The sequence below is a fragment of the Mesoplodon bidens genome (assembly GCF_964165515.1).
Source record: "Mesoplodon bidens genome assembly, chromosome: 7".
Classification (NCBI taxonomy): domain Eukaryota; kingdom Metazoa; phylum Chordata; class Mammalia; order Artiodactyla; family Ziphiidae; genus Mesoplodon; species Mesoplodon bidens.
In genome coordinates, this window is record NC_138164.1 from 100,544,977 (window position 1) to 100,571,126 (window position 26,150).

General features: G+C 42.5%; 1 protein-coding gene across 3 annotated transcripts in view; it reads left to right on the plus strand.

Moving 5' to 3' along the window:
* EXT2 (exostosin glycosyltransferase 2) overlaps nt 1-26,150 on the plus strand; it is a 142,022-nt gene that overhangs the window by 86,621 nt on the left and 29,251 nt on the right. For all 3 annotated transcript variants that reach the window (XM_081240993.1, XM_081240992.1, XM_081240991.1), the window contains 2 exons: nt 9,408-9,597; nt 16,865-17,031. In XM_081240993.1, the coding sequence (XP_081097119.1) occupies nt 9,408-9,597; nt 16,865-17,031 (357 nt within the window). The remainder of the gene's footprint in view (nt 1-9,407; nt 9,598-16,864; nt 17,032-26,150) is intronic.

The window sequence follows — 26,150 nt, forward strand, 5'->3', positions numbered from 1 at the left end:
CAAAGAGATGGAAAATATGAAAGAGTAGTGACATGGAGAACAGAGGAATAAGGTACAACATACGTCTAATCAGAGTTCCAGAAGGAGGAGAGAGAGTGAATGGAAACAGGCCCTTTTGAAAGAATAATAGCTAAGAATTTTCCAGAACTATTGAGTGATACCAGACCTCAGATCGAAGAAGACCAACAGACCACAAGCAGGAAAGTCATAATGAAACTGCAGTGCACCAAAGAAAAAGAAGATCTTAAATACATCTAGAGGAAAAAGAGACTAACAGTAAAAAAAAAAGATTTGGCTTGCTTCTATGACCCTGAGTTAGTCTCTGTGGCTCAGTTTCTTTGGATGTTAGAGAGCCACGATACCTGTTACTCCAGTCCACCCAGATGTGGTTAGACGCATTCCAGTGCCACCATATAGAGAACTTATTTACCAGTACCTTACTGTAAATAAATTGTAGGAATTCTAAGTTTTTAATTTACTGTCTTCCTTGGTTGTGTCTACAGCACTAAGGAGATTTCTAGCCTTTGATTTTCTTCATCTTTCCTGTGTCTGTTTAACGTAAAGTCAGTGAGATTTAGCCATCAGTGTTCTCCTTGTTTTTCGGAACAATCAGTTATTTTTTATGGGTGGGATGAATCAAAGACACAGTGCAGCAAGTAGACTTTAGCCTTGTCCCCAGATCTTCTCTCTCACAATGTAAGAGAGCCTGCTGGAAGACATCCTTAGGTCTCTGTATTTCTCCAGCTTCCCAAGTCAGCACACGCCCAGTGGAGTGCTGTGCTGCAGAGTGGAGCTGGAGAGGTTTAATGGTTAAGGCAACTTGGGCCACGTTACTGATTGCCCCTTTCAGATCTCCCAGCACCCATTAACATAAATATCATCTCACCGTTTTGGACAGGGGACACCACCCTTATGCACGTTAGTAATATGATGCTAATACTTAACCCTTTCATTGCTCTCTCTGCTTCAAAGGCCTTGCCCTAATCCATTGATAGGGAGTCTGTTTGAACCTAGAGGAGAAATGAAAGGGTTAACTCCTTTTGGTTTTGCCCTTTGACCACTTCAGGATGAGAGGCATGATGAAATACTTTTCAAAGTCTTCAGTGGAAACACATCATGCATAATTGGAGCAAAAAAGAATAAATCAAAGCTTTCCCCCCCCCCCTTTTAGTCTGGTAATTCATAATTGAAACCACATTGAGGTAAGAGTTGATAACTTCAAAACAACCAAGAAAACTGCCCTTTCTATCAAGGTAGGGATAGGTAAGGCTACTCATAACCAAGGACTCGAAAGCTTCTATGTAACAAGCCTGTCCTCTCCTCTTTTCCTTTCTCCTCTGACTTCTCACTCTTCTGCTCTGGCATTATACCTTCATTTAAATCAAATATGGGTTGACTCAAATATCTGCTTAATTCTCTTCTTGTCACATGAAGTTATACATAGTGACATTTTTAAAATGTCTGCTGTGGTGAGTAATAGGGATTAAATTTTGGATTATGCTGCTTTGAGCTTGATTCCTCCTGTCTGGAATTTGGTTGGTTTAGGTTGAAAGAGTCCTTTCGTTGGTATTAGAATGTGGTCTTCCTCGCTCTTGATTTTATAATCTTCCAGTAGTTCCAGCAAGAACATTTCAGAATGGTTAGCAATGTGCTCACCAGCTTCTTCCACTTTCTGTATGGTAGGTAACGTTGGCTGGAATGGTTTTGGTTAGGCTCATATATGACTCCCATGGCCTTTCTACTAAGGAAGCAAAACAGGATTGCAGGAAGGGCCCAGACAGCTTCCTCTGTGTGAGATTGCCAAAGGCCTCCTCGTTAGTTGAGTTTGAATCCCTTTCTTGAAGGAGAAGACCCCTTTGAACTGGTAGTTGACTTTAAGCCTGGTTTCCCAAGGCTTCTCTTTCAGGGGATCCTGACACCTGAACCCACATCTCCGTCTTGCTGGTTTGTTCGTTTACTACTAGTTCATTCACCAGGGCTTTCCAGAATAAGTGATGTGATTGGAAAGAACGTCTCGAAAGCGGGCATGGTGGCGTGACGGTTGTCGTGGCTCTAGTGGATTACATTAACAGTCTGGATCTCTCAGCTTCCATGATGAGTATTTGTTGTAAGAGTGAGGAGTGAAGCGAGGAAGGGGGGGGCGCGAGATGACGGAGGTATTTGGGCTCAATGCCGGTGCTCTGTCAGAATGACACACACTTCTCCTCTTGGTATCTCCTCTCACCTTGGAGTGAACAGTTTCACTGAGCGTATCTGAGAACCAGCGTTCCGAGGTACAGCTGCGGTAGCTGGGCTTTGCCTTTTCCTCTGGTCTCTATTGCCGGGTGCCTGGTTTCATGCCCCATCTTGCCATGATGGAGATTTAATCAGGCAACAGAGTTAATTGCCAGCATCGTTTGCTTTTTCCCTGGCAGAAGTCAGAGTCTTGAGTAAATTATGGAGGTTTAAATTTGCTTGATTTCCTGCAGAAAGTGGGGTCAGGAGGTCCCAGACTGTAGACACTCTCTTTGGTCAGCCAGCAGGGGGTCAGTTCTTAAAGGTATTTCAGAGGTGACTTAAATGCTGTGTTTGAAATGTCCTTCTCCAGTATGTTTTTTTTTTTTTTTTTTTTTTTTCTGGGGGTTGGTTTGTTGACCTTACCCCAGCGGAGTGGAGTGTCTGCATGAAGGCGTGCACCCAATTAAAGCTGCCTTTCTCCACGCTGTCCCTGGGCTCCAAAGGCAAACGGGATTATGTTTGCAGAGGGAGAAGCACCCGGCACAGAAGCCCAACTGCAGGTCAGCGTTTCCTATTTCTGACCTTTTGAGATAGAACATGAAGGTAGCTGTGTTAATTTATCAGTAAAACAATACTCAGGAAAAAGAAAGTTTCAACAGAAATCAACAGAAGGCCCATCATGAGACTTAAACAGAAACTTCTGTCATATGGTCTTTTCATGATGTGGCTTCAGCCTGCCTGACTCTGAGGTCCCTCGTCTCTGCCCTCCTTCCTTCCTCCTCCCAGCCCTGGCCCTGGCGGAATCTGTCCTGGTCTTGGAAGCAGGTCTTAGGACGTGCTGCTCAGTTTGCCCTTCGGCCTCTTTGACCAGCACTCTCCTACTTGATCCCCAGGGAGACGGAGGTGACACTATGGACCTTCGTGTGCCCACGGGACTTCAGGACCTTGTTGTAGTACTTGTTATTTGCCTTAGAATTTGTCTTTTTACCTAGCTGTCTTCCCTACCAGATGATGAACTTTTTGAGGGGAAGGAGTTTGTTCATCTTTGCATCTGCAACACTCTTCTAGGCTTATAGTTTGTGCTCAAGAAACGTGGACTGAATGAATGAGCACCAGAAACCATATTGGTGGGAATGGTGGCTGAGCTACTAATACCATTGTTTCAGCAGACAAGAATATGAATTGGAGCAAGCTAGAAGTTTTGTGTCTTTGCCTTCAACTCCCATTCATGGATGTCTGTGTTGGGCCCTCTGCTGAGTGCTTATGTGCGTCATCTCATTTAATCGTATCACCTTAAGAGGCAGGTACTGTCATGCTCTCCATTTTACAGGTGAGGAAACTAATACTCACAGAAGAGGCTTTACACACCACAGGAAACGGCAGCATCCAGATTCCAACTCTCTATTAAATATCCTAATCCTACACTTCTTCAGAATACTTAGCACAATAAGATGGTTGGTGAGTATTTTTAAATGAATGAACTAAGTTGGAAATCATTTCAGAGCTCATGATGTCACTCATTTGAAAGTACATTAAGTGTTCACACCCAGACACAAACAGGACAGAAAGAACACGACCCAGATCGTTTGGGCTTAACTTAATCATTTTTAAACAAGTTTTTCTTCAGTCGCACCAAGCACTGTGCTAGATGCTGGGTGTTAATAACAGTTATGGCTCCTTTTTTTTTTTTTTTTTGCAGTACGTGGGCCTCTCACTGTCGCGGCCTCTCCCGTTGCGGAGCACAGGCTCCAGACCTGCAGGCTCAGCGGCCATGGCTCACGGGCCCAGCCGCTCCGTGGCATGTGGGATCTTCCCGGACCGGGGCACGAACCCGTGTCCCCTGCATCGGCAGGCGGACTCTCAACCACTGTGCCACCAGGGAAGCCCCTATGGCTCCTTTTTTCATGGAGCTTTCAAGATAGTTAAAATATAATGAATAGGAAGGAAAAGAGAAAATTGTGAAAATAAAAACAGTATATTTGGAAAGGAAGAAGCAGAGGTAGAGGATCCAGGTAAACCAGGACCCCAGAGCATGGTAAGGTAAAGGCAGAGAGGAAGAAGGCTTTCATTTAAAATCTTGGTGCTGGGGGCTTCCCTGGTGGCGCAGTGGTTGGGAGTCCGCCCGCCGATGCAGGGGGCGCGGGTTCGCGCCCTGGTCTGGGGGGATCCCACATGCCGCGAAGCGGCTGGGCCCGTGAGCCATGGCCGCTGGGCCTGCGCGTCCGGAGCCTGTGCTCCGCAGCGGGAGAGGCCACAACAGTGAGAGGCCCGCATACCGCAAAAAAGAAAAAAGAAAAAAAAAAAAATCTTGGTGCTGGAAGATACCTCATGATCACTTAGCCTACCCCCAGCCCTCTTTTGAGACCTGCAAAAAATAAACCCCAGAGAAATTGCTATTCCCACAAGATCATCTATTGGCTACCTTTATCAAATGTTTGTATGTATCAGCTACTTTACATTTATTACCTATTTACTTTCATTAACAACCTCTAGATTGTTAAGAAATAATAAAGACATGTTAATAATTAAGTAATTATTGTGTTAAGTAATACTACCTAGAAAAGTAGTATTATTATCATGATCTTATAGATTCAGAAACTGAGGTGCAAGGGAGGTTAAGTAATCTACCCAGGTCACACAGCTGGTAAGTGAAAGAACCTGGGTTCAGATTAAGGATGTGTGACTCTGAAACTGACCCCAAATGTGCTGATTCACTTTTGAAGTCTTTTGCATCCACCTTGGTGGCATATCCTACAGTAAAGTGTCAAGCTTGTAACATAGTAAATGTATGCCCAGCAGCTTCTGTGTTGCCTCCATGTTCATCTCAAAGCCTGTTAAGTGTTGGCAAGATTTCAGAACTTGTTATGTTCCCTTACATGCCCTGTCTCCCCAGCATGCTGCCTTTTCTGCTTCTCCAGTCTTCAAGCCCTGTTTGGTGTGCAAGTGAGTGGTGTGGAAAAATTGAGCACCGAAGACGAGTTACCGTCTATTTGCCACCCACCCGTTCCTTTGTCTCCTCCCCCAACCCATAACCATCCATTTCCCGAAGGGAGCTGGCGTAAGGGATGAGACCAGATCTGTTGTCTCGCCAGAGACTCCGTTCCTTCTCCCTGGCAGCGCCGTGAAACCAGAGCCGTGATGCCTTTCAGCGGGGGTGCCTCAGTTTAAATTCCAAGGGATTCATTTTCTGAAACCAAGCTTTGCATCTCTCAGGGAATTTTCCTCTCCTTTTAGTGTCATAGAGTCATGCAAGCGTGCTGGCATTCCCCACTTCTCCCAAAGAACAGACTTCATTTTGTTGGAGGTTTAATAGTTTTTCCTTCTGTGTCAGAGGTGTATTTACCATTTTAAATTTATGTGTTCCCTTTGTGTCAGTGTTATATATTTGGTGTGTTTTTTTTATTCCATGTACCTGTGAAATCGTAGTGTTTGGGTGGGCCCTTACATATTGGCCCAGATTTGATTATCAAGGATAAAGAAAACCTCCAGCATTTTTGTCTCAGAGAGAGCTGGAAGTAATAAACTCTGGAGTTTCCCACAGTTCCAGTTTCCAGAGTCTACAAATGGTGATGCTTACCCCGGACTCAGAGTTGGAGGAAGGGCCGAGAACCACCACATCCTGGTGTTCTGGAGTCAGATGGCCTGGGCTCTTTCCCACTTCTGTCACTAACAGGTTATGTAACCTTGAGCGTCATTCACTATTTCTTCCTTCCTTTTTGGACTGGTAAAGCACATAATTAGACATCATTCACTATTTCTAGTCCTACAGTTTCATCATCTGTAAAATGAGAATAATAGCTATCTATCTTGGGATTGTTGTGAGGCTCAAATGAGATAATTTATGTAAAGCACAGTGCCTAACAGTTCAGTACTCAGTAAATCTTGACTATTTCAACATCACACATTAAATTATTTTACACACTTCTTTAAAAAAATCTTTTTTTTTTTTCCCACTTAAAATGGTGACTTTCAAGCATACGAGTATTATGTCGGGAGGGGTAGATGAGTGGGCTGGGATGGTGAGAGCAGAGAGACCATGAACCTTGGGGAGTAAGTGTGACCTAAGCACAGGGCTACTTCCTGACCTCAGTTTCCATGCAAGTCAGGAAGCTGTGAAGAATAAGATCGGAGTATAAAATGAAAAGGTGTTCCTACAAAGGTAATTAGATGCAGGCTACAAACACTAAAATCCAGGCACCTTCCTAAGACTACAGCTTAACGCCAAAGCGTGATGTCATGGAAACAAAAAGTCAGCATTAAGAAGATAGCCTTTCCTATTGTGTCTCTTGGTTGTGAAATCTAATTATGGCCTGTTGTGGACATTTTGGCTTTAATATCCTGATTACATTAGGACTCCAGGAATCCCGTTCAGTCTCCTTGAGTTCCCATCCATGTGTATTCCATGTGTTTGTGTACATTTCCTGTCCCACACTGTTACATCTGGCACACAGCTGTTGTCATATACGTGGTGATGGGTGTCCATCAGTGATATGGATGAGGTTAGTGGAGGGACCTTGGGAATCCCAGAGTATGAAAGACTCTAGGGAGTGTAAGCAGCCAGAATAACAGGTAGGTCATTTCATATTCAGCCTCCTCTTGGGGAAGATGAAGTTAGGTCCTGGGCTTTTCACATATTAACATATGAATGTGAATGTAATTAATGCCACTGAATTGTACACTTAGAGATGGTTAAAATGGCAAATTTCATGTTATATTTTACCAGTTTTTAAAATTTAACAGTGTAATATACCAAAACCCATTGTATACTTAATTATATCTCAATAAAGCATATTGAAAATATAAGAATGCTTTAACAGTCGTTCCCCGTTATCAATACAAAAATATTTTGTTTACATTGCTGCGTTAAAAATGACAATATTTTAATGGTAGCAAAGAAATTGAATTTTATTCATTTTATTCATTACTTTTTAAACCTTATTTTGAAAAAAATTTAGACTTACAGATAAGTTGTGAGAATTGTACAGTGAACTCACATGCTCATCACCTAGATTCACACATATTACTTTGACTCTTTATTCCCAGTGTTCAGAAGTGATGTGCTTTGATATGGTTTTTGTTTCATTGGGTTTTTTTAGTTGTTGCTGTTTTATCTTTTTATGTTTTTAAAATTCAGTGTACTCATTACTTATTTGGTCCTTTCAGTCTGAAAATTTGCATCTCATATCTCTGTTCTTAGAACTTAATTTCTTTGATAGTTTTGTTTCTTCCATATTCTGTGTTTTCTTTTTCAGGAGCCTCCTATTAGATGGATGTTGGACCTCCTGGATTTTCTCATCTTTTCTGTCCTGTTTTTCATCCCTTTTTGTTCACCAGACTGCAATATGTTATCATCTTTATCCTTCAATACTGCCTTAAAAAAAATTAAGCTATCATATTTTTAATGTTCAAGGGTTCTTTCCTATCTTTGATAGATCTTTTAAAATAAAAATAGCAATTCTTATTTCATGGATGAAAAAATCTCAGAGGATATGATGTGTTGTTGATGTTGTTTAAATTTCCTTCTGCTTCTCCTGTTGTCTCTGTTTCCTCTGAGTTCCTGTTTTCCTCTTTGTTCATTTGGTTTCTGTTGTTCATGCTGAAGATATTCTTGAAATGTCTGATTCTCGGATCTGTTTGTGATTAAGAGGGAAGCACTAAAAACCTGATCAGAAGTTTTGTTTTTGTTTGTTTGTTTGTTTTCCGCAGTTCATCCATTTAATAAACGTGTGACAAGAACAAAGCCAGGTGTCAGAAATCTAAAGACGAGTAATCTAGGGGGTCTTTTTTCCCAAAGAGGCCAACTATCCGATTGTAACAAAATGATCTAAGCAGGGGAAGGGCAAGCTGAATGGTCAAGTACTGTTGTCGTTCACACTCAAATCTCACTGAGAGGGTATTGCCATGTTCTCTTCTCCTACGGGATCCGAGGTGGTTTCTAGGTCAGACTGAGGTCTTCTAGGGCGCAAGGGACAGGGTGGAGAAGGCCCAGGGTGACCGTGCACGTCAGAGTGTGTCGGACATCAGACGGAGAAGGCGAGCGTGTGCACTGGCACAGCAGTTCACCTGGACACGTGATCAGAAGTTTTTTGTTTAAGGGAAGCTTGTTGCCCGAGGGCTTCACTGTAAGGTGATGGAGCTTCGCTGTAAGGTGATGGAGCTTCGCTGTAAGATGGTGGCGCTGCGCTGTAAGATGGTGGCGCTTCGCTGTAAGATGGTGGTGCTTCGCTGTAAGATGGTGGAGCTTCATTGTAAGGTGATGGAGCTTTGCTGTAAGATGGTGGAGCTTCACTGTAAGATCATGGAGTGGCAAGTAAGCCACATGACTGCCGATGTTTTGGGAACTGGAGGAGGCGGAAGGCCAAAGAGCTCATCATTCAAAATATAGGCTTTAATTGCATTTTCCTCTCATCTGTGCCTGCGTTTCCATGTCTAGAGCTTCAGTTTCCTCAGAGAATAAACCTCCCTTCTCTAGCTCGGGCAGGGAAGAAGAGTAGTTTTCTGGCTGAGTGGGTAGGTGATGGGGAGGCTTATGCCCTGGGTCCGTCGCTGCTCCTTACACATATTTTAACTGGTCCTCCTGTTTTCAGCCCCCTCCTCTTACTCACAAGGGCCCACTGAGCATAAGCCCTGAGCCTCTGCGGGGCTACAGTTGGGGCTTGCTTGCCTTGTTGCTCCCCCGACCCTCCGCCCACCTTTTGGTACTTGGGTTGCAGCTCTCACTCTCCTGCGCCGTCATCACTTCCCCAGCCCCTTTCAGTCTTGCAGAAACATGTTCATGCTGCTCATCAGCTGCTGTCTCTGCTCCCATTTCACTGTCTGGGTAGACTTACATCTATTAACTGCACTTTTATATTTATATCTATATATATCTGTTAACCCACTTTAGTGGGTTTGGGGAGGGAATGAAGATAAATGCATGTGTTTAATCTGCCATGTTTGACTAGAAATCTCTTCTCAGCTGCAAAAATTCTCTGCCCCTTGTTCAGGGGTATCAGAGCCAAACTTAATTAAAGAGCATCAGCACAAATTTTGAGGAGGGAAAGGCTTTGAACAGTTGCTTGGCTCTTGAACTGGTCATGGTAAAGGCCATCAGATCTCCCATGTTCAGGTTTATTGGTGACTTTGGGAAAGAGATCAGCCTCATTGTTACCAGATCCCTCTCTGACCCACATTCATGTGCTCTCTTGCAGAAGTGGGGCAGTGTGAGCAACCCGCTCTTCCTCCCGCTGATCCCGCCACAGTCTCAAGGTTTCACGGCCATCGTCCTCACCTACGACCGAGTGGAGAGCCTCTTCCGGGTCATCACTGAAGTGTCCAAGGTGCCCAGTTTATCCAAGCTGCTGGTCGTCTGGAATAATCAGAATAAAAACCCCCCAGAAGGTAAGAAGGGAGGGGAGACAGTGCATTCAGGAAAGGCCTGGTTTGGGCGTTAGCGAACCCCTCAGCTGGGTCGATATTTGGATGGCCAGATGATTTGCATCCTTTGGTTTAAAATGAATTTCCCTGCTCTGTCAACAGTAATGCCATTTCTGAGACTGCACAACCCCAGTTCTCTCAATCATCCCATCCTTGTTCTAGGGTGGCCCGTTTAACTCTAAGCCCATGGCATGCCCTGTAGCCACAAGTGTTTGAGGGCTTAGGAATCAATAGGATCAAAGGCCATCAGCCTTGGGAAAACAGATCTCAGCTTCCCTCAGCCATCTCAGCTGATTTGTTTACATGAAAACTCAGTTTAAAAGGCATTAGTTTTCTCCTTCCTTATCTCAGCTCTGATACTGTGCTCTTCTTCAAAAAGAACGGCCTCACCTCCAATGGGGAAACTTAGCAAGGCACGCCCTCCCAGGCTTGAATCAGTTCCTTAAAATGAGCCCTCTCTGGAAGTTCCCACCGGCTCATCCTTAAGGTCTTTGTTGCTTGCCTTGGCCACCCCCGTAATCTGGCAGCTAGGGTTGAGGGCTGTTTGATTCATTGGATTTGTTTTTAATTCAGGATGCATAGAGTATGTTCCACCTGCATTTTGTTTCTCATTCAGTCCGTCTTATTACGGATCCTAATCCCAGGGACTTCAAAGCTCCTGCCCTTTATAGCCTATTAAAGCCAGGAAGTTTCTGATGGATTAGAGCAAGGAATGTGCACCACTGTCGCCGATAAGGTCTAGTTTATTGCGCGACGGTAGTATCTGCACTTTTTATGGCTGCTCTTGTTTAATTGGTTATACTGAAGTCAGGATAGGCAACCCTGGAAACTCCCGGTAGCAGATCCATAGTCTAAGCTGGGAGAAGAACATACTTCTGTCTGTGAGGCAAATCAGGATTTAAATGTCCTCCTCAGACATTTAAAATTGTTTACTTGGTGGGACTTTTGTTCTCTGAGAGAATCAATGCTTACTTTTTATATTCAGAGAGCCACAGTTTAGTAAACAAAGTAGCTATTTTAAATGAATGGTATGCCCATAGTATGCCCTGAAGCACACTGCCTTTTTTATTATTATTATTAACTATCTTTTATGCCAAGTTGTTTTCTTCCCAACATTTCTGGATTTTTTTTTTTTTTTGACTCTCAATAAAGGAGGAGGAAAGGAGTAGAAGAAAAAGGAAGGTGTTGGCACCAGGTGCCATCCAAGAGGGAGAAAGGGAGGAGGATGGGACAAAAGGAGCAGCGCAGGGATGGTCGTGGGAGACCCTGGTCCACCAGAGTGAGGGGGATCGGAGGTATTGCGTCGCTGATTCGTCTCTTCATTTATAAAGGAGAGGTCGTGTTTTCAGAAGGAAGACTGCGTGTCCCTCGTGGGACGTGGAACAACTCTGTGTCATGCTGCAGTCATGCTCCTGCACGTGGAGGCCACCAGCATTCAGAGAGCCTCCACCCTCACCCCGCCCTCCTGCCCAGATAGGCAGTTCTGGGGCTAAATGCAAAAGAGCCTTCTCCTTAGAAAACTTCGTTAGCCACTTTGGGCTTAAGGTGAATCATTTATTGTAAATTTGAGTCACTTCTTTGGGGCAAGTATCATTACAAACTACGAGAAAGGAGAAATCTTTTTCTTCCTTCTTGGTCTAAGCCCCTACATTGACATAACTAAAAGCAAGAGCACAAACCTAGGTTTTAGAGCTGGGTGTTCAGTTTTAGTTTTTGGTACACCCTAGTAAAGTGTAGTGGTTAATTCTGTGACCAAGTTTAGTTTATTTTTGAAATATTTTGGCTCTAGAGAGGAAAGACAGCCCTCAACTGATGAGGCCCTAATTTTTGACACAGTTAGGGACTGGACCAGCTTTTTTCTAACAGTGGTTTTTAGGTCAGGGCTCCGGCTCTGGTGACGTGGTTGTCTGGGGAGACCATGAACCATGTTTAATCTTCTGTGGGGTGTTGGTTCATTTGGTGAATGTGGCTGTCAGCTCTGGCCCTCTTGCCAGCAGAGGCATCTGATTTTTCATGTACGGCGTTAGTAACATATATATTTTTTAAAAAGCAAGTCCGAGGCTTTGAAATATTAGAGGCAAAAGTGATGTTTTCCGCTCTCTCTACATTTACTAGAATAAATATTGTGGCTAACATGCCTGCTGCCGGGAGGGTTAGTGTAGGCAGAAATTGCCCCCTTCCCCGCCCCCGCCACCCCGCCTTTTTTTTTTCACTCTCCAACCCAACCAAATACTTTTTTCTTTTTGGTTACATTTAAGTCTAAATTGCTGGATTTGAAGTTTAAGTAAATACTTAGACTAGGCAATAGAAATTTCCAGCGAGCTTTCGTCACGTTGGTTTTGAGCTCTGTCAGAAGAAAAGGCAAGCCACTGCCTTCCTTCTCCCCGGCTCTTTAGTTTCCAGGCTTGATGGATATAAAGGTTGTTAGGCTTGGCCCCTGGCCGCAGTCTGAAGGAAGCTGTTACATTGTACATTTCAGATAGGTTTAACTCAGCCTTCTGTTTTCATTGATTTCAGTTTTAAATTTGAGTTGATCTCAAGGAACCCCCCATCCTGACCCCAGCTTCAGATTGGGACTCTCATAGTTCTTAATAGGCAGGATGGGATTGGCTGAGCATTTCAGGATGGTCACCTCGGAAGAGGCAAGCGAGAAGTAGAAGCAGCAGCTCTCTTCCTTCGAGCTGGATTCCGGGACCTGGGGAGTGAGGGTCATGGGGACCAGCCGTACACCAGGCAGCTCTAGCACCCCTGGAGGGGGCTCAAGATTTGTATGGAGATAATCTGATCATTTAGTTTGTGGATCTGTGGTTGTGCTTGTGACAGTGATTGCCAGGATGGGCTTTGGGTCATCATCTGGCAACCTGAACATTGTGTAGTACCTTGGCAAAGTTGCAGAATTCTTGCTCACATGGCTCTTGGCATCCAACTTGGAGAAAACTGCTAATCGGTACACATTTTTTAAAAATCCTTAACACGAGGAGTTCTTTTTCTCCTTCAAGCTGGACTAAAGCTCAAAACTGTAAAGTTATCAGGTCAGCTGGCTCAGCTGTTTGTTTTTCATAAATTTGGCAATGTTTTTGAGAAATCTTATTTTTCAGACTACTTTGTGTGAATGGAAGGTGGCATTTCTGTTTGCCAGCTACAGATTCACAGGATGAGACACAAGCTATAATTCATGTGGTTCCATTTAGAATTTCAAGAAGTAAAGAAAAAGAGCCCATCTGGGATAAGCAGTGGAGCAAGAGGCTGAAGGTTTCCAGCTGTGACACTGTTTCCTTCTGCACCCTATGGAGTCACCCCATATTCTTCTCTCTACACCTCTTCAGGTTGTCAGAGGGGAAGTGAAGTTCCTAGACTTTACAAGAATCCATTTATGAAGATGAGAATGATGCAGCGTTATTATAACCATGTACTGAGTACCTTTTATATCCAAGGAATAGGAACTGTGCTAAGTGCTTTACACGTATTATCTCTACTCCTTATGACAGACCTGCAAGGAAGCTGTTATTCTTCCCATTTTACAAAAGTGAAACTCAGATTAGTTGAGTAATTTGCCTCAATCACAGAGCTGCAAAATGACAGAGCCAGACACGAACACAGGTCTCTCTGGATCCAAAGCTCATGCGCTGTGCACTAGGCCCCACTGTATCTATTCAGATTGCCAGTTAGTGCTCAGAAAATCATCATGCTTTGTCAGTTCTCTAATTTGGGATTATGCAGATGAACCAGGTCCTTATCAGGGGCTCAAGGAGAGGCAGAAGAGTAAATCTATTCTTTTGAAAATACTGATGGAAAGAAAGAAAAACAAACAAACAAACCTCTATTCCTTCTCACCTATATTTTTCTTTCCTACCTCATGCTCCTGCCCTATTTTTTAATTAATTAATTAATTTATTTATTTATTGGCTGCATTGGGTCTTCGTTGCGATGTGCAGGCTTTCTCTAGTTGCGACGAGCGGGAGCTACTCTTTGTTGCAGTGCGCGGCCTTCTCGTTGCAGTGGCTTCTCTTGTTGCGGAGCATGGGCTCTAGGCGCGCGGGCTTCAGTAGTCATGGCACGGGGGCTCAGTAGTCATGGCACGGGGGCTCAGTAGTTGTGGCTCACGGGCTCTAGAGCGCAGGCTCAGTAGTTGTGGCGCACGGGCTTAGTTGCTCTGTGGCATGTGGGATCTTCCTGGACCAGGGCTCGAACCCATGTCCCCTGCATTGGCAGGCGGATTCTTAGCCACTGTGCCACCAGTGAAGTCCCCCTATTTTTTAAAACAGAATCAAAATCCCGTATCAAAATTATCTGCTTTAGGGCAGGGAATAATTATAATGCTTATTCTTTGATTGCTGCCCTCTTATCCCCGTATTCCACAGAAGGGATGCTAAAGCCCGAGAGAAAGGTAGTTCCCTTTCTTAGAGGCCTATTTTATTTGAAAATGTGAAAACAAGAAACTGGGAATTCTACTTGAAGTCCTGTCTTGTAGTAACGATGGTTCATAGACAGCTGGACCATCGAGATGGAGACTTCTTTTGCCAAAGCTGCCTTTGGCTATCCAGGCCCAACTCAGAACAGGAAGAGGTAATCGCATTTCCGAAAAAGCCATGATTCATTCTGCATTCACATCTGCACCCCGTATCATCCTCTTTGGCCTTCATCACCTTCTAAAACTTCCCCATCAATGACTTTCTAGAGGCAGGTTAGTTCTTTATGGACATTGTCTCAAGTAATTTTAGGATAAATGCAGGCGAAGAATGTGGAAAGCTGTCGAGCATGCTGTGCACACTCCCCAGGTGCAAGTCCCCATCTCATCCAGGGTGGAGGAACATCTACACTTAACCCAAGCAGCTAGCCTGTTCTCTATACGTATTGCAGAAAGAGGGGCTGTTTGTTGCCTTGTGAAATTAACATGGCAAAAGTTCCATGTTCTTTTGTTCCGCTAGTGTGTTAGGTTTTCTCAGTTCCAGAGGATTAATGGCAGGGATTCTGTTCATCTCAAAGTAGACACTGAAGATACATGCTGAGGACACGCCCCTGGATTGTCAGAGTAATATACCAGATCTGACATGTACCACTTTGCCACCACTACCTAAGGTTCAAAAATATCCTTTGGTCTGTAAATAGACTCAGACTTTCAAGGGAAAGCACAGCTGACACTTAGTGGATGTCTGCTAGGTGCCGGGCACCATGCTGCTAAATGCGTTACTGTTCATCCTCACACCTTCTCATATGTGAAGATGGTGTTCCTGTTCCATCTTCATAGTCAAAGAAACAGGTAGAAAGTGATTGACTTGTTCAAGATCACATAGCTGGTAAGGGATCTGAGATTTGAAGCTCTTTCCAGAGACTGTTCTTTCTGTGAAATGTTACTGTCCATACAGTCCTAGGACCTCAGAGGCATCTTGTTTGGTCTCTAAAGTTAGTACATTTCAAATAGAAGTGCACATTATGTTGCTGAAGGCATTTCATTGCATCAGAAAATTCTTACCTATTTAGAGTTTAAATCAATTTCCCTGTGACTTCCACCCAGCCATTGGTCATGGTTCTAACTTCAGAGGCCATAGAAAACAATTCCCCTTTCATCTGATAATCCTTCTGATATCCCTAGTGTGTTAGTCAAGGTCCAGGTGGGAGACAGAAACTACACAGTAACTTGAACAGGAAAAGTTTAATATAAAGAATTACTAACTAGGAATAGGAGATTAGTGACTAAACGGTAAAAAAGAGCTCTCTAAGGATTACAGGAAATAAACTTGGGAGAGCCTCTTCTCCAGCTAGGTCTGAGATTCAGACCTGGTTGGAGACAGGGTGCCTGCAGCCCACTGCATGGTGAAGGTTCTCAGGTGCCACAGGCCAAGACTGGCAAACAAGAAACCAGCAGCCCCCTTGGATACCCATGGAATTCAACAGGAAGTTGTCCAGGGGGTGTTATCAGGCCAGCTGGGGTACTGTCGAGGGCTTCAGTTCACTGAGTTGCTGTTGAAGGTATATGCAGAACTTGCTGGAAAGCTGCCTGCAGAGGAGCTGTCTGCCTCACTGGGAAGCATGTTGGGGTGTCTACAGAACCTGCTGGGAAGCTGCCCTTGGGGGTGCCTCTTCTAAGACCCTTGGAGCACCCCAACGTGTTACATGGATGTATTGTAAATTATGCGTAAGAGATTTTATCTGCAGTCAGTTAAGACAGGTTTTTTCCCTCCTGATTTTCCCTCTGTCACACTTCTCCTTCAGTATGGTGACTTTGGAGTGGCCACAGGCATTTTGGGGCTTCAAGACTCACAAAAACAAGACCTTCCCACAATTACGTGTTGGGTTTTTGGAAGCAGTAAGATACCTTTTCTATCCTCATTTGACAAATGTTGCGTGAAGAACAAACTGCCCTCTGTAAAGAACACTGAGGTCTGTGGACGTGGGTCCTGTACTGAAGAAGTATTAATTTCATGCTATGCTAAACACAACACTTTAAAATAAGGAACCTGAGGTTAAATTGCTTCAATCATTTCAAAGTAGAATGAGAAAAATGTAAGGCAAGTCATGAGTTTGTGTTTCTTCAGTGTGCCAGAAAATCCCATGTAATTGGACCTAGATACTCGATATTTACTCTGTAAATTGATCACGATGAGAAACCAGACAGACCCAGTGAGTCAGGAGAGCAGGGCTGTCGAGGCGGGAAGGTGCTAAGTTAGGAAAGCTGAACTCCTGCGGGGCCACAGTTCTGTGAGGGTGGATTTGGCAGCCTTGGGAGCTCTTGGTGATGACGTGATGGGGGCAGGCGCTTTTGTCTTCAGCACGTGTATTTCCCAGCAGAGCTGCAGGCAGGTTTTGAGCTAGGGTGTACCTACCTGGAAGGATTGTGCAGAGGTGGTAGAGTCCTGGTGTTCAAACCACGGGCCTGAGCATGAGGCGGTCCAGAGCCCATTCATCCTCTCCTCACCGTGACCTTCATCAAGTCGTTTTGCTCCTCTGTCTCTCAGTTGTGAGTTGAAGCCACTTTGTGGATTCTGGTTGAGACAGCATTGAGAATCAGTAGTGTTGTAAGGATGTAGAGAGAACAGAAATATTTACAATGTAAGATATTCTAAAACCGCACCTGTAAGAGTTTCTCCTTGCACAGCTGTGTGTGTGGATTTCATGAGAGTCATGGGTGTGAGTTGATTCTTCCATCTCATTTGTGATGTGATGCTTTCGCCAGTTTATCTCCTCACAGAAGTTAGGAGAGTAGTAGATACCTTGGTTTTTCTTTTTCCAGATTCTCTGTGGCCCAAAATCCGGGTTCCATTAAAAGTTGTAAGAACCGCTGAAAACAAGTTGAGTAACCGTTTCTTCCCTTACGATGAAATCGAGACGGAGGCCGTTCTGGCTATTGACGACGATATCATTATGCTGACCTCTGATGAGCTGCAGTTTGGTTATGAGGTGAGGAGGTTTCAAACAGTGCATTTACATTTTCAATATTTATTGCCCATTATTGCTTGTCTTTCCTAATAAAGAGTGTTATATTTCATTCTGTAAAGTCATAATTCCTAAATGCTAGTAGCGTCCAAAAGCTGTGCGTAGGAGTGTAGGTTATGAAGCTGTTCTTTAGAACTTTGGGGAAACCCTATTCCAGAAATGACAACTGTGCCATCCACCAGTTTTGGGAACTCCCAGGGAGAGTCCCAGGGGACATTTTCAAAAGAGCATCTATGGCGTTTAACAAGCACTTTAATTGATGTCTCCTTGAGTACCACTTCCCCGACTCAAGCAGCTGGGCACAGCAACAATAAAAACATCAATAAGCGAAGAAGCTGGCGACACTGACAAACAGAAAGCAGACCCTGTTGATGGCTTTCTTTCTGAGTTTTAAGTGGAGAGGCTGGCTGCCTGTCTTTGGGGAGAAACATTCTCTATCACCATTCATTCGATGTGGCTGATGGATTAGACTGGGTTCAGGGGTTAAGTATGGAGACCAGTAAAGGTCTCCCCAGGGGAAAGTGCCAGAGCTGAGGCCTGGTGAAAAGCAGTAGGAATTGATGAGTCCTGTCAGGGAGGATGTATGCGAGATGCATGATGGCGACAGGCTGAGGCCTGCGGCTGCGGGGGTGTAATGGTGGTATCAGACCCAAGCAAAACAGAGTGTACAAATCAATTAGCTACAGCTGGCACAGGGGAGAGCGGGGAAGTTTATCCCCTGTAGTCATCCTGTCTTTGGGAGAGAGGTAACCATTTTTAGGATTTGTTAAATTTGAGGTTCTAAGAAATCATGAAATTTTTATCTAATGAAGCAATATGTGATACATATATTTATTATAGAAATTTACTTTCTAAGCCTTAAATTAGAAGTGGATTTTAAGGGGAAGGAATAGGAATCCCCGTACCACTGCCACCACCAAAAATTAAAAGCTCAAGTTTTCCCAGGTTTTTACTGTATATGTAAAATATATTTATATATCCATTACATATAAAAGAAATTGTGAAATAGGCTGATGTGTGATACCTTGGTCGATGTCATTACTGGCCAGTGAAAGGCATGAGACTAGCTAGTAAAACATACACTCATCTTTCTGGATTTATTTCTATTCATATTGGTGTCTTTCTTTCGTATCATCACGTCTAGGGTGTTGGATGATTTTTCATACACTATCATTCCCATTTTTTAAAAAAGCAAATTACCTACTTATTCCTCTAAGTAATAAGTAGGCAACTCATGGCAAAACCAGTTTTTCTGCCAGTGTTTTCTCTCTCCATTGCATGTAATGGCTTCAAACTATACCCATGTGTTTATTTTTGTGGTAAAAGGAAGGTTGAAAAAGGGAACATTCCAAATGATGTAGCCAAGATGGACAGAGTGCTACCTCTTTGATACTTCAATTGGTCTAAATGAAGTCTAATAAAAGGAGGATAGACTAGATGAATTCCTTTCAACCTTGAGTTGAAATCTTGGGATCTCGTGAATATTGAAACCTGGGATCTCTTTCAGCCTTGAGTTCATTTCAAGCAGCAAAAAATGTGTTGATGAGAGGAAGTGCAAAACCCAGAGGGACTGAGCTTGAATCTTCACCTCTTTCCTCTGATGCCCTCTGTTTACTCCACATTACCTCTAAAGAAGTAATGTGTATCCGAGGAGTAGGGGGCAGGGAAACCCCTCATCTCCAGTAATTGGGATTTTCTCCAAATGCTATGAATGGAACAACTTTCCTAACTACTATCTATATACAACTTACTATGTTCCTATCAATTTACTGGGTGTTTACATACATTAATGATCTTTTCCCAAACCTTCAAGGCAGTTATTGTTTTTCACCTTCTTTACTGAGACTAAGCAAGTTTAGATAACTAGCCTACAGTCACGCAGCTAAATAAGTGGAAGAGTTGGGGTTTAAATTCAAGTTTGTGTGATACTATACTGTCGTCCCTGAGGATTTTTACCATGTCAGAGACCACTGGTCCTCAAAAGTAGTCCTCAGAACCATCAGCATGTCACTTGTCCATCACTAAATTACCTTGCTGCTAAGGAAAACTAATATATTTTTCAGGCATCCCTGCCACTAGTGCTTTAGGGTAACTTTGTAAAGTTATTTCTTGTATAGTACTTAATATAATGAACAAAGTTAGGGCAGTACTGGGCCCAAGTGTCTACTCTGTCACCATGGACAACTTATGTAATCTCTCTGGGTTGTAGTTTATTCTTAACATAAAATGGCACTCACAGCATCTGCTTCGTTGGGTTGTCACGTACTTTAGATGAGATTGTGTAGCACCACCACGTGGACAGCGCTCAGGAAGTGCCCCTTCCGGGTGGTGGGCACTGTGTCCTTCTGCTCTGTATGAGATGCCACATTAGCTGCTGCTGCCACGACTGCTGCTGCCATTCTCATGATTCCGCCGATTCCTGAGGAAGGTTGATGGTTGTTTCCATCACTCAGAAGGGACAGTTCTCTTCTGGAGAGGGTACCCAGTTTTGTGTTGAATCGGAAGACAGAAGATGGTGCTCCTAAATCCTGCTTTTTATGCCAAAGGCTAGGATTATTTTCAGGCAAGCTTGACGGATTAAGTGAATAAACAAATCAGTTAACAAACACTTATGTCCTAGGAGAGTTATGTTGGAGCCCAGGACTACCTCTTTGTCACAGTTATCACAGGGTGTTAGGATTGTATCTGTCTTGTTGACTGCTCTTCATCCTTCAGCAGTCAGATCAAAAGAAGCTCTCAGAAAGTCTCCAGACTAGAGCACTCTACCTCTTTGTGAGCAAATAATTGTGAAGTGTGTTGTTTAGTGTCTGCTTTTCTTCTAGAATGTAAGCCCCATAGGGACAGAGCCATGGCTGTCTTGTTCACTGCTGTATCCTCTTTGCCTAACCCAATTCAGTCCATTCATCAGTTACTCAGTAAGATTTGATGAATGAATAAATCTTCATTACCAGCGTGCATATGAAAGATAGGAGACAGATTATTCTGGCCTGCATGCCTTTCCACTTCACTGTGATCCATAATCTGGACACAGCCATTTTAGAAAGCAGTTTGGAGTTTAAAATGTTAAACATATATCTACCATGTGACCCCGCCATTCTTCTCACAGAGGTTCACCCTAGAGAAATAAGAGCATATGTATACACAAATACTTGTACGCTAATACAAGTATTAGTATTTGTACTTGCAGCTTTTATTTGTAAAAGCCAAAAACTGGAGGGGAAAAAAAAAACCCAAAGTCTATCAGAAGTTGAATGAATAAACTAATTGTGGTATATCCATACAATAGAACACTACTCAGTAATAAATTGGTGAGCTATTGATACATACAACATGGTTGTATTTAAAAATAATTATGCCGAGTGAGTGAAGCAAGATGAAAAAGAGAACATATTTTATGATTTCATTTATAGAAAATACAAACGAATCTTTAGTGATCAAAAAACCGGTGGCTGCCTGGAGAAGGGGTAGGGAGGGTCAGCTTGAAAAATGTATTAAAAGGGGGGCCATATAGGTTCAGTGCAAACCACAAAACATTGCTGAGAGAAATTGAACAACTTCATAAATGGAAAGATGTATCATATGTCTGAATCCAAAGACTCACTATTATTAAGGTGTAAGTTCTCCCCAAACTGATTTATAGATTCAAAGCAAGCCTAGTCAAAATCCCAGAAGGCTTTTTAAAAAGTCAAAATTGACAAGCTAGTTCTAAAATTGAAATGGAAACACAATGGGCCTGAAAAAGCCAAAGCAATTTTAAGAAAGAAGGACAAAATTGCAGGAGTACCTTATTTTAAGACTTCTATAAAGCTACAGTAATCAGGACTCTGTGGTACTGGTGTAAACTTAGACGTGTAGATCAATGAAATAGAACAGAGTCCAGAAATAGACCACACGTGTCATCAATCAGTTTTCAGCAAAAGACCCAAGTCAGTTCAATAGCGGTGGGACAGGCTTTTCACTAAACAGTGCTGGAGTAATTTGATATCCATATGTCAGTTCAGAATGGATCCTAGCCCTAGATGCAGGAGCTAAAATTATAAAGCTTCTTAAAGAAAACCATGGAAAAAGTTCTAGTGTACCTGAGCTAAGCAATGTTTTTTTGTTTTTTTTTTAAGTAAGAGACAAATAGCACAGTATATAAAAGAAACCAAATTGGACTTCATCAAAATTAACACTTTTTAAAAAGACACTTCTAAGAAAATAAAAAGGCAAGTCATAGACTGGGAAAAGTATTTTCAAAATATATAAAGAACTCTCATACCTCTATAATAAGAAAACAAGTCAGTTAAAAATGGGCAGAAGATTTGAACAGTTACTTCATAAAAGAAAATATAGAGATGTAAACTAACATACGAAAAAACTCTCCATCTCATAGTCATTAGGGCAGTTCTAAAGTAAAAGCACAATGAGTTACCACTATATACCCACTAGAATGATGAAATAAAATTTAAAATACTGATAGTGCCACATGTTGGTTAGACTGTGGAGCAACTTAGAACTCTCATACATATTGGTAAAAACGCTAAATGGTACAACCAGGTTGGGAAAATGTTTGACAGGTTCTCATAAAGTTAAAAAAAGTTACACTTTTCATATGACCCAGCTTCCAAAAGAAATAAATACGTATGTGTATGGAATTACATATACTACCAAACGTAAAATAGATAGCTAGTGGGAAGCAGCCACATAGCACAGGGAGATCAGCTGGGTGCTTTGTGACTAACTAGAGGGGTGGGATAGAGAGGGTGGGAGGGAGATGCAAGAGGGAGGAGATATGGGGATATATGTATATGTATAGCTGATTCACTTTGTTATAAAGCAGAAACTAACACACCACTGTAAAGCAATTATACTCCAATAAAGATGTTAACAAAATTTTAAAAAAAACAGAACAAACAAACAACAAAAAAACCCCCACAGATTATCACTATCAGGAATGAAAAGGAATTAAGGAAGTGTTGTCACTCTAGATCCTACAGGCATTAAAAGAATATTATGAAAATTTATATGAAACGTAAAAATTCTTTGAAAATTACAACTTACGTAAAATTAAACAGAATATGTACCCTCTATTAAAGAAATTGAAGTTGTTATCAGAATTTTCCTATAAGGAAAAATCCAGGCCCAGATGGTTTTACTGGTGATTTCTTGAAAATAAAGTTTTAGTTTCAGGTTGGAGATAAACTTAGAGATAATCTAGCTTGCTCACTTTTAATTGTAGGTAAGGCCCATCCATAAACTATACGAAGCCCATAAATGACTTATACAATATCACCCAGTTAGTAAGTGGCACTTAATAAGGGCATATAACTCATTTTGCTGCTATTTTCCCCATACCATGCCACCTGGGAAGATTTCATTATGTAACTGTCCTATTTCTGCCTCTGTGCCATTCAAACCCATTTGTTTGAAACCTCTCTTTGGTGAAGGTAAAAACACCTGAACATTTTGTTTCGTATTCTAATATTAACAAATAAGAATCCATATCAATCAGGAAAACAGAACCTATACTAATTGTTTCAACAGAATGGATTTAGTATATGAAATTTTCTAATAGAGGTATTAGAGAGCTGAGAGGGCAAACAGGGGCTACTGAAAGCATAAAGAGAGAATAACTCCAGGGAGCGTCCACTACCCCTAGGGTGGGAGGAACAAAGGAAGAGAGGGAAGAGGCTGGGTTCATTAGAACCTAGAAGCTTGGAAGAGACCCCCCACCCCACCCCCTCACCCCCGGGGCTGGGCCTTAAACCTCTGAGGAGGGGCCACCGGCTGGCTATTGCTAGTACTTCTGAGGGGTCAGGGTAAGGCTGGCTCTGCCGGAAGAGGCTAGAACCACATTCTGCTGCTGGGGTTAAATGCCACACTGTCGGGAAAAGCAGGCAAAACAAGAAGTAGGGCTTCCCTGGTGGCGCAGTGGTTGAGAGTCTGTCTCCCGATGCAGGGGACACAGGTTCGTGCCCCGGTCCGGGAAGATCCCACATGCCGCAGAGCGGCTGAGCCTGCTCATCCGGAGCCTGTGATCCGCAACGGGAGAGGCCACAACAGTGAGAGGCCCGCATAGCGCAAAAAAACAAACAAACAAACAAAAACCAGGAAGTAATTCCCTTCTCCTTTTCTCTAGTTTTCCAGTCTCTCTCTAGTGCACCCTGTTCGTAGACCACCTAGCAAAGGTGAGATGTTTGCAGAGTCTCAGCCCTAGCATCACAAGGCAGAATTTAGAAGCAGGGCTTGGGGCTACAAGTCAGTAGCTTTATAACCAGTGCAGTCTACCCCTTTGGCTACTCCAAAGCATCCATACAGACCCTTCTACACATATTTGAACTTCCATGCAGCAACAGTAACAACTGTATTCTTTTCACAAAGAAGGATGCAGCAGCTGTCCTTTATACATATACAGGCCTTGCATTCCCTCCCCTAGAAGGCGAGACACAGAGTCCCAATAGTCATAATATTAGTCTCTGGTTAATTATTTATTCTTTTTTTAATTTTGTCACAACTCTACTTAGTATTCTGTAACTTAATGAATAAATTATAGGCTTCCAATTCTGGACAAGATTGAGCAAGCACATTCTACCCTATTCCTAGAAAAAGAAGACAGACTGGCTAGGGTCCTCAGGACTTAAGGGATACTCCAGCGGTGAGTTCCCTTGGATTTTTTTTTTCCTTCCTTCCTCCCTCCTTCCCTCCCTCCTGTATACCCCAGCCTCAGTGCTGCAGAAGGCCATAACACTCATAGGCACAGATAATGAGCATACAAACGAAGAAAAAGAAAAACCCACTTTCTCTTGTAAGGACTGGGAAGAGGGCAGCCCTGCTGATGGAACCCTTTTGACTGTACCTACTCTACACTAGGCAAACACCATGAAAGAAGCCGTATGTACCCCTGCCAACTAGATGCTGTGACTGTGGGGATTGTCGTTCAGAGCCCTGCTGACCATTCCCACCCTGCACTACCAGGAGGCAGGAGCAGAGATGGCACTCCTCCCCTGTCCCCTCTCCATCCCCTCTCCACTCTGGAGACTGTGGGGTGGAACCCAGTTGACCTTCCATGTCCTCCACGAAGTGAATGTTAGCGAAGACGCAGCTGCAGAGACTGGGGGCTGGGGGGCGGTGTCCTGTCCACCATCCCCAGCCCGCACCAAGCAACAGACAGCAAAGAGACAGCACCTCATCCCTTCCCAACTCGAGAGTGGAGGGAAGGTTATGGAAAGGCGGGATTCCTCCTGGGCACACTGTCACCCCTCTCCCTTCAAATCAGCCCATGCATGAAACTGACTAGAATCAACACAGCAAAAGCTTTGAGAAAGAAACTATAGTGCAGAATACTGCCCAGGTTTCAAATTAGCCTCTGGGTAGCACACAAATTAGGCAGACCAATCCAGAGCCCACAAAAGTGGATCTGGACATGCACTCTGAACTTAAACTCCCTGCTAAAATAGAAAATGTGAAAGGCAACAGCATCTCGTAGTAACACTCAACATGTTCAGGAAACAATCCAAAATTACTCATCATACCAAAACCAGGAAAATTGCAACTTTAATGAGAAAAGATAATCAACAGTTGCCAACACCAAAATGAGACAGATGTCGGAATTATCAACCAGGATATTAAAACTGCTATCATAAAAAATCCTCTAATACGTAATTATGAGCACTGTTGAAAGAAATGGAAAAATAGAAAGTATCAGCAAAGAAACAGAAGATATAAAGAAGAAACAGAAGATATAAAGAAGAACCAGATGGAAATTTCAGTACTGAAAATTGCAGTAACCAAAATTTAAAACTCACTGGGTGGGCTCAATAGGTGAATGGAGATAACAGGAAAGAACTGGTGAACTTGAGGATAAATCAATAGGAATTATCCAATCTAAACAGCACAGAGAAAATAGATTGGGAAAAAAAAAATGAACAGAGCCTCAGGGACCTGTGGGACAATCACAAAAGATATGACATTCGTGTCATCAGAGTCCCAGAAGGAGAAGGGAAAGAATGTGGGGCAGAAAAAAATATTTAAAGAAATAGCTGAAAGCTTCCAAAATTTGCCAGAGTTCATTAAACTTATAGACTCAAGAGGCTGAGGAAACTACAAACACCTGAAGAATAAGTTATATAGACTATATACATTGTATTTATGGAATATATCATAGCTATAATTGTTATATCAAATTGGAAAAGAAGAGACAAATAAATTGGTGTGTATATGGTAAGGAATTGAGAAAACTGCATGGCTGCTACATTCTTGCTTCTGCAGCTTGCTTGTGAGCCATAGTTGATATTTATGACTTTCTTACACTGCTCATCCCACATCCTTTTATCCTCAGCCCGCACTCTAGTATGTTTATTACAGACCCAGTTTCTTTAATGGCTCTAGTACTATTCAGGCTTTCTATCTCTTCTTGTGTTAGTTTCGATAAGCTGTGTTTTTCAAGGACTCTGTTCGTTTAATTTAAATTGTGAAATGCATTGCTATAAAATCATCCATAATATTATCTTGTTATTGTTTAAAGTCTATATCATTCCTGATATTGATAACTTTTGTTTTCTCTCCTTTATCAGCCTTGTTAGAGGTATATCAGTGTCATATTCTTTGTAAAGAATCAACTTTTGATTTTGTTGATTTTTCTTTAGTGTGTATTTGTTTTGTATTTCATTAACTACTCTTTTCTTGATTAATCTCTTCCTCTAGTTTCATGAGTTTAAGTTGCTGTTATTTTTCTAACCTTTTGACTTGATAGCTTAGATCAGTGATTTCAGTATTTATTTTTCTAATATATGCATTTAAAGCTGTAAATTTCTCCTTAATTACTGCTTTAGGTACCTTCCCAAGTTTTGATTTGTCATATTTTCATTATCCTTAAGTTTAAAATATTTTCTAATTTCTTTTGTAATATCTTCTTTGACCCATAGTTATATAAAAGTATATTGCTTACTTTTGTCAGTTTTTAAAGTTACCTTTTTCTTATTGAGTTCTGATTTGATTCCACTGTGGTCAGAAAATATACTCCATATGATTTCATCATTTTGAAATGTGTTGAGACTATATGGCTCAGTAAAAGGTCTATTTTGGTTAATGTTCTATGTGCC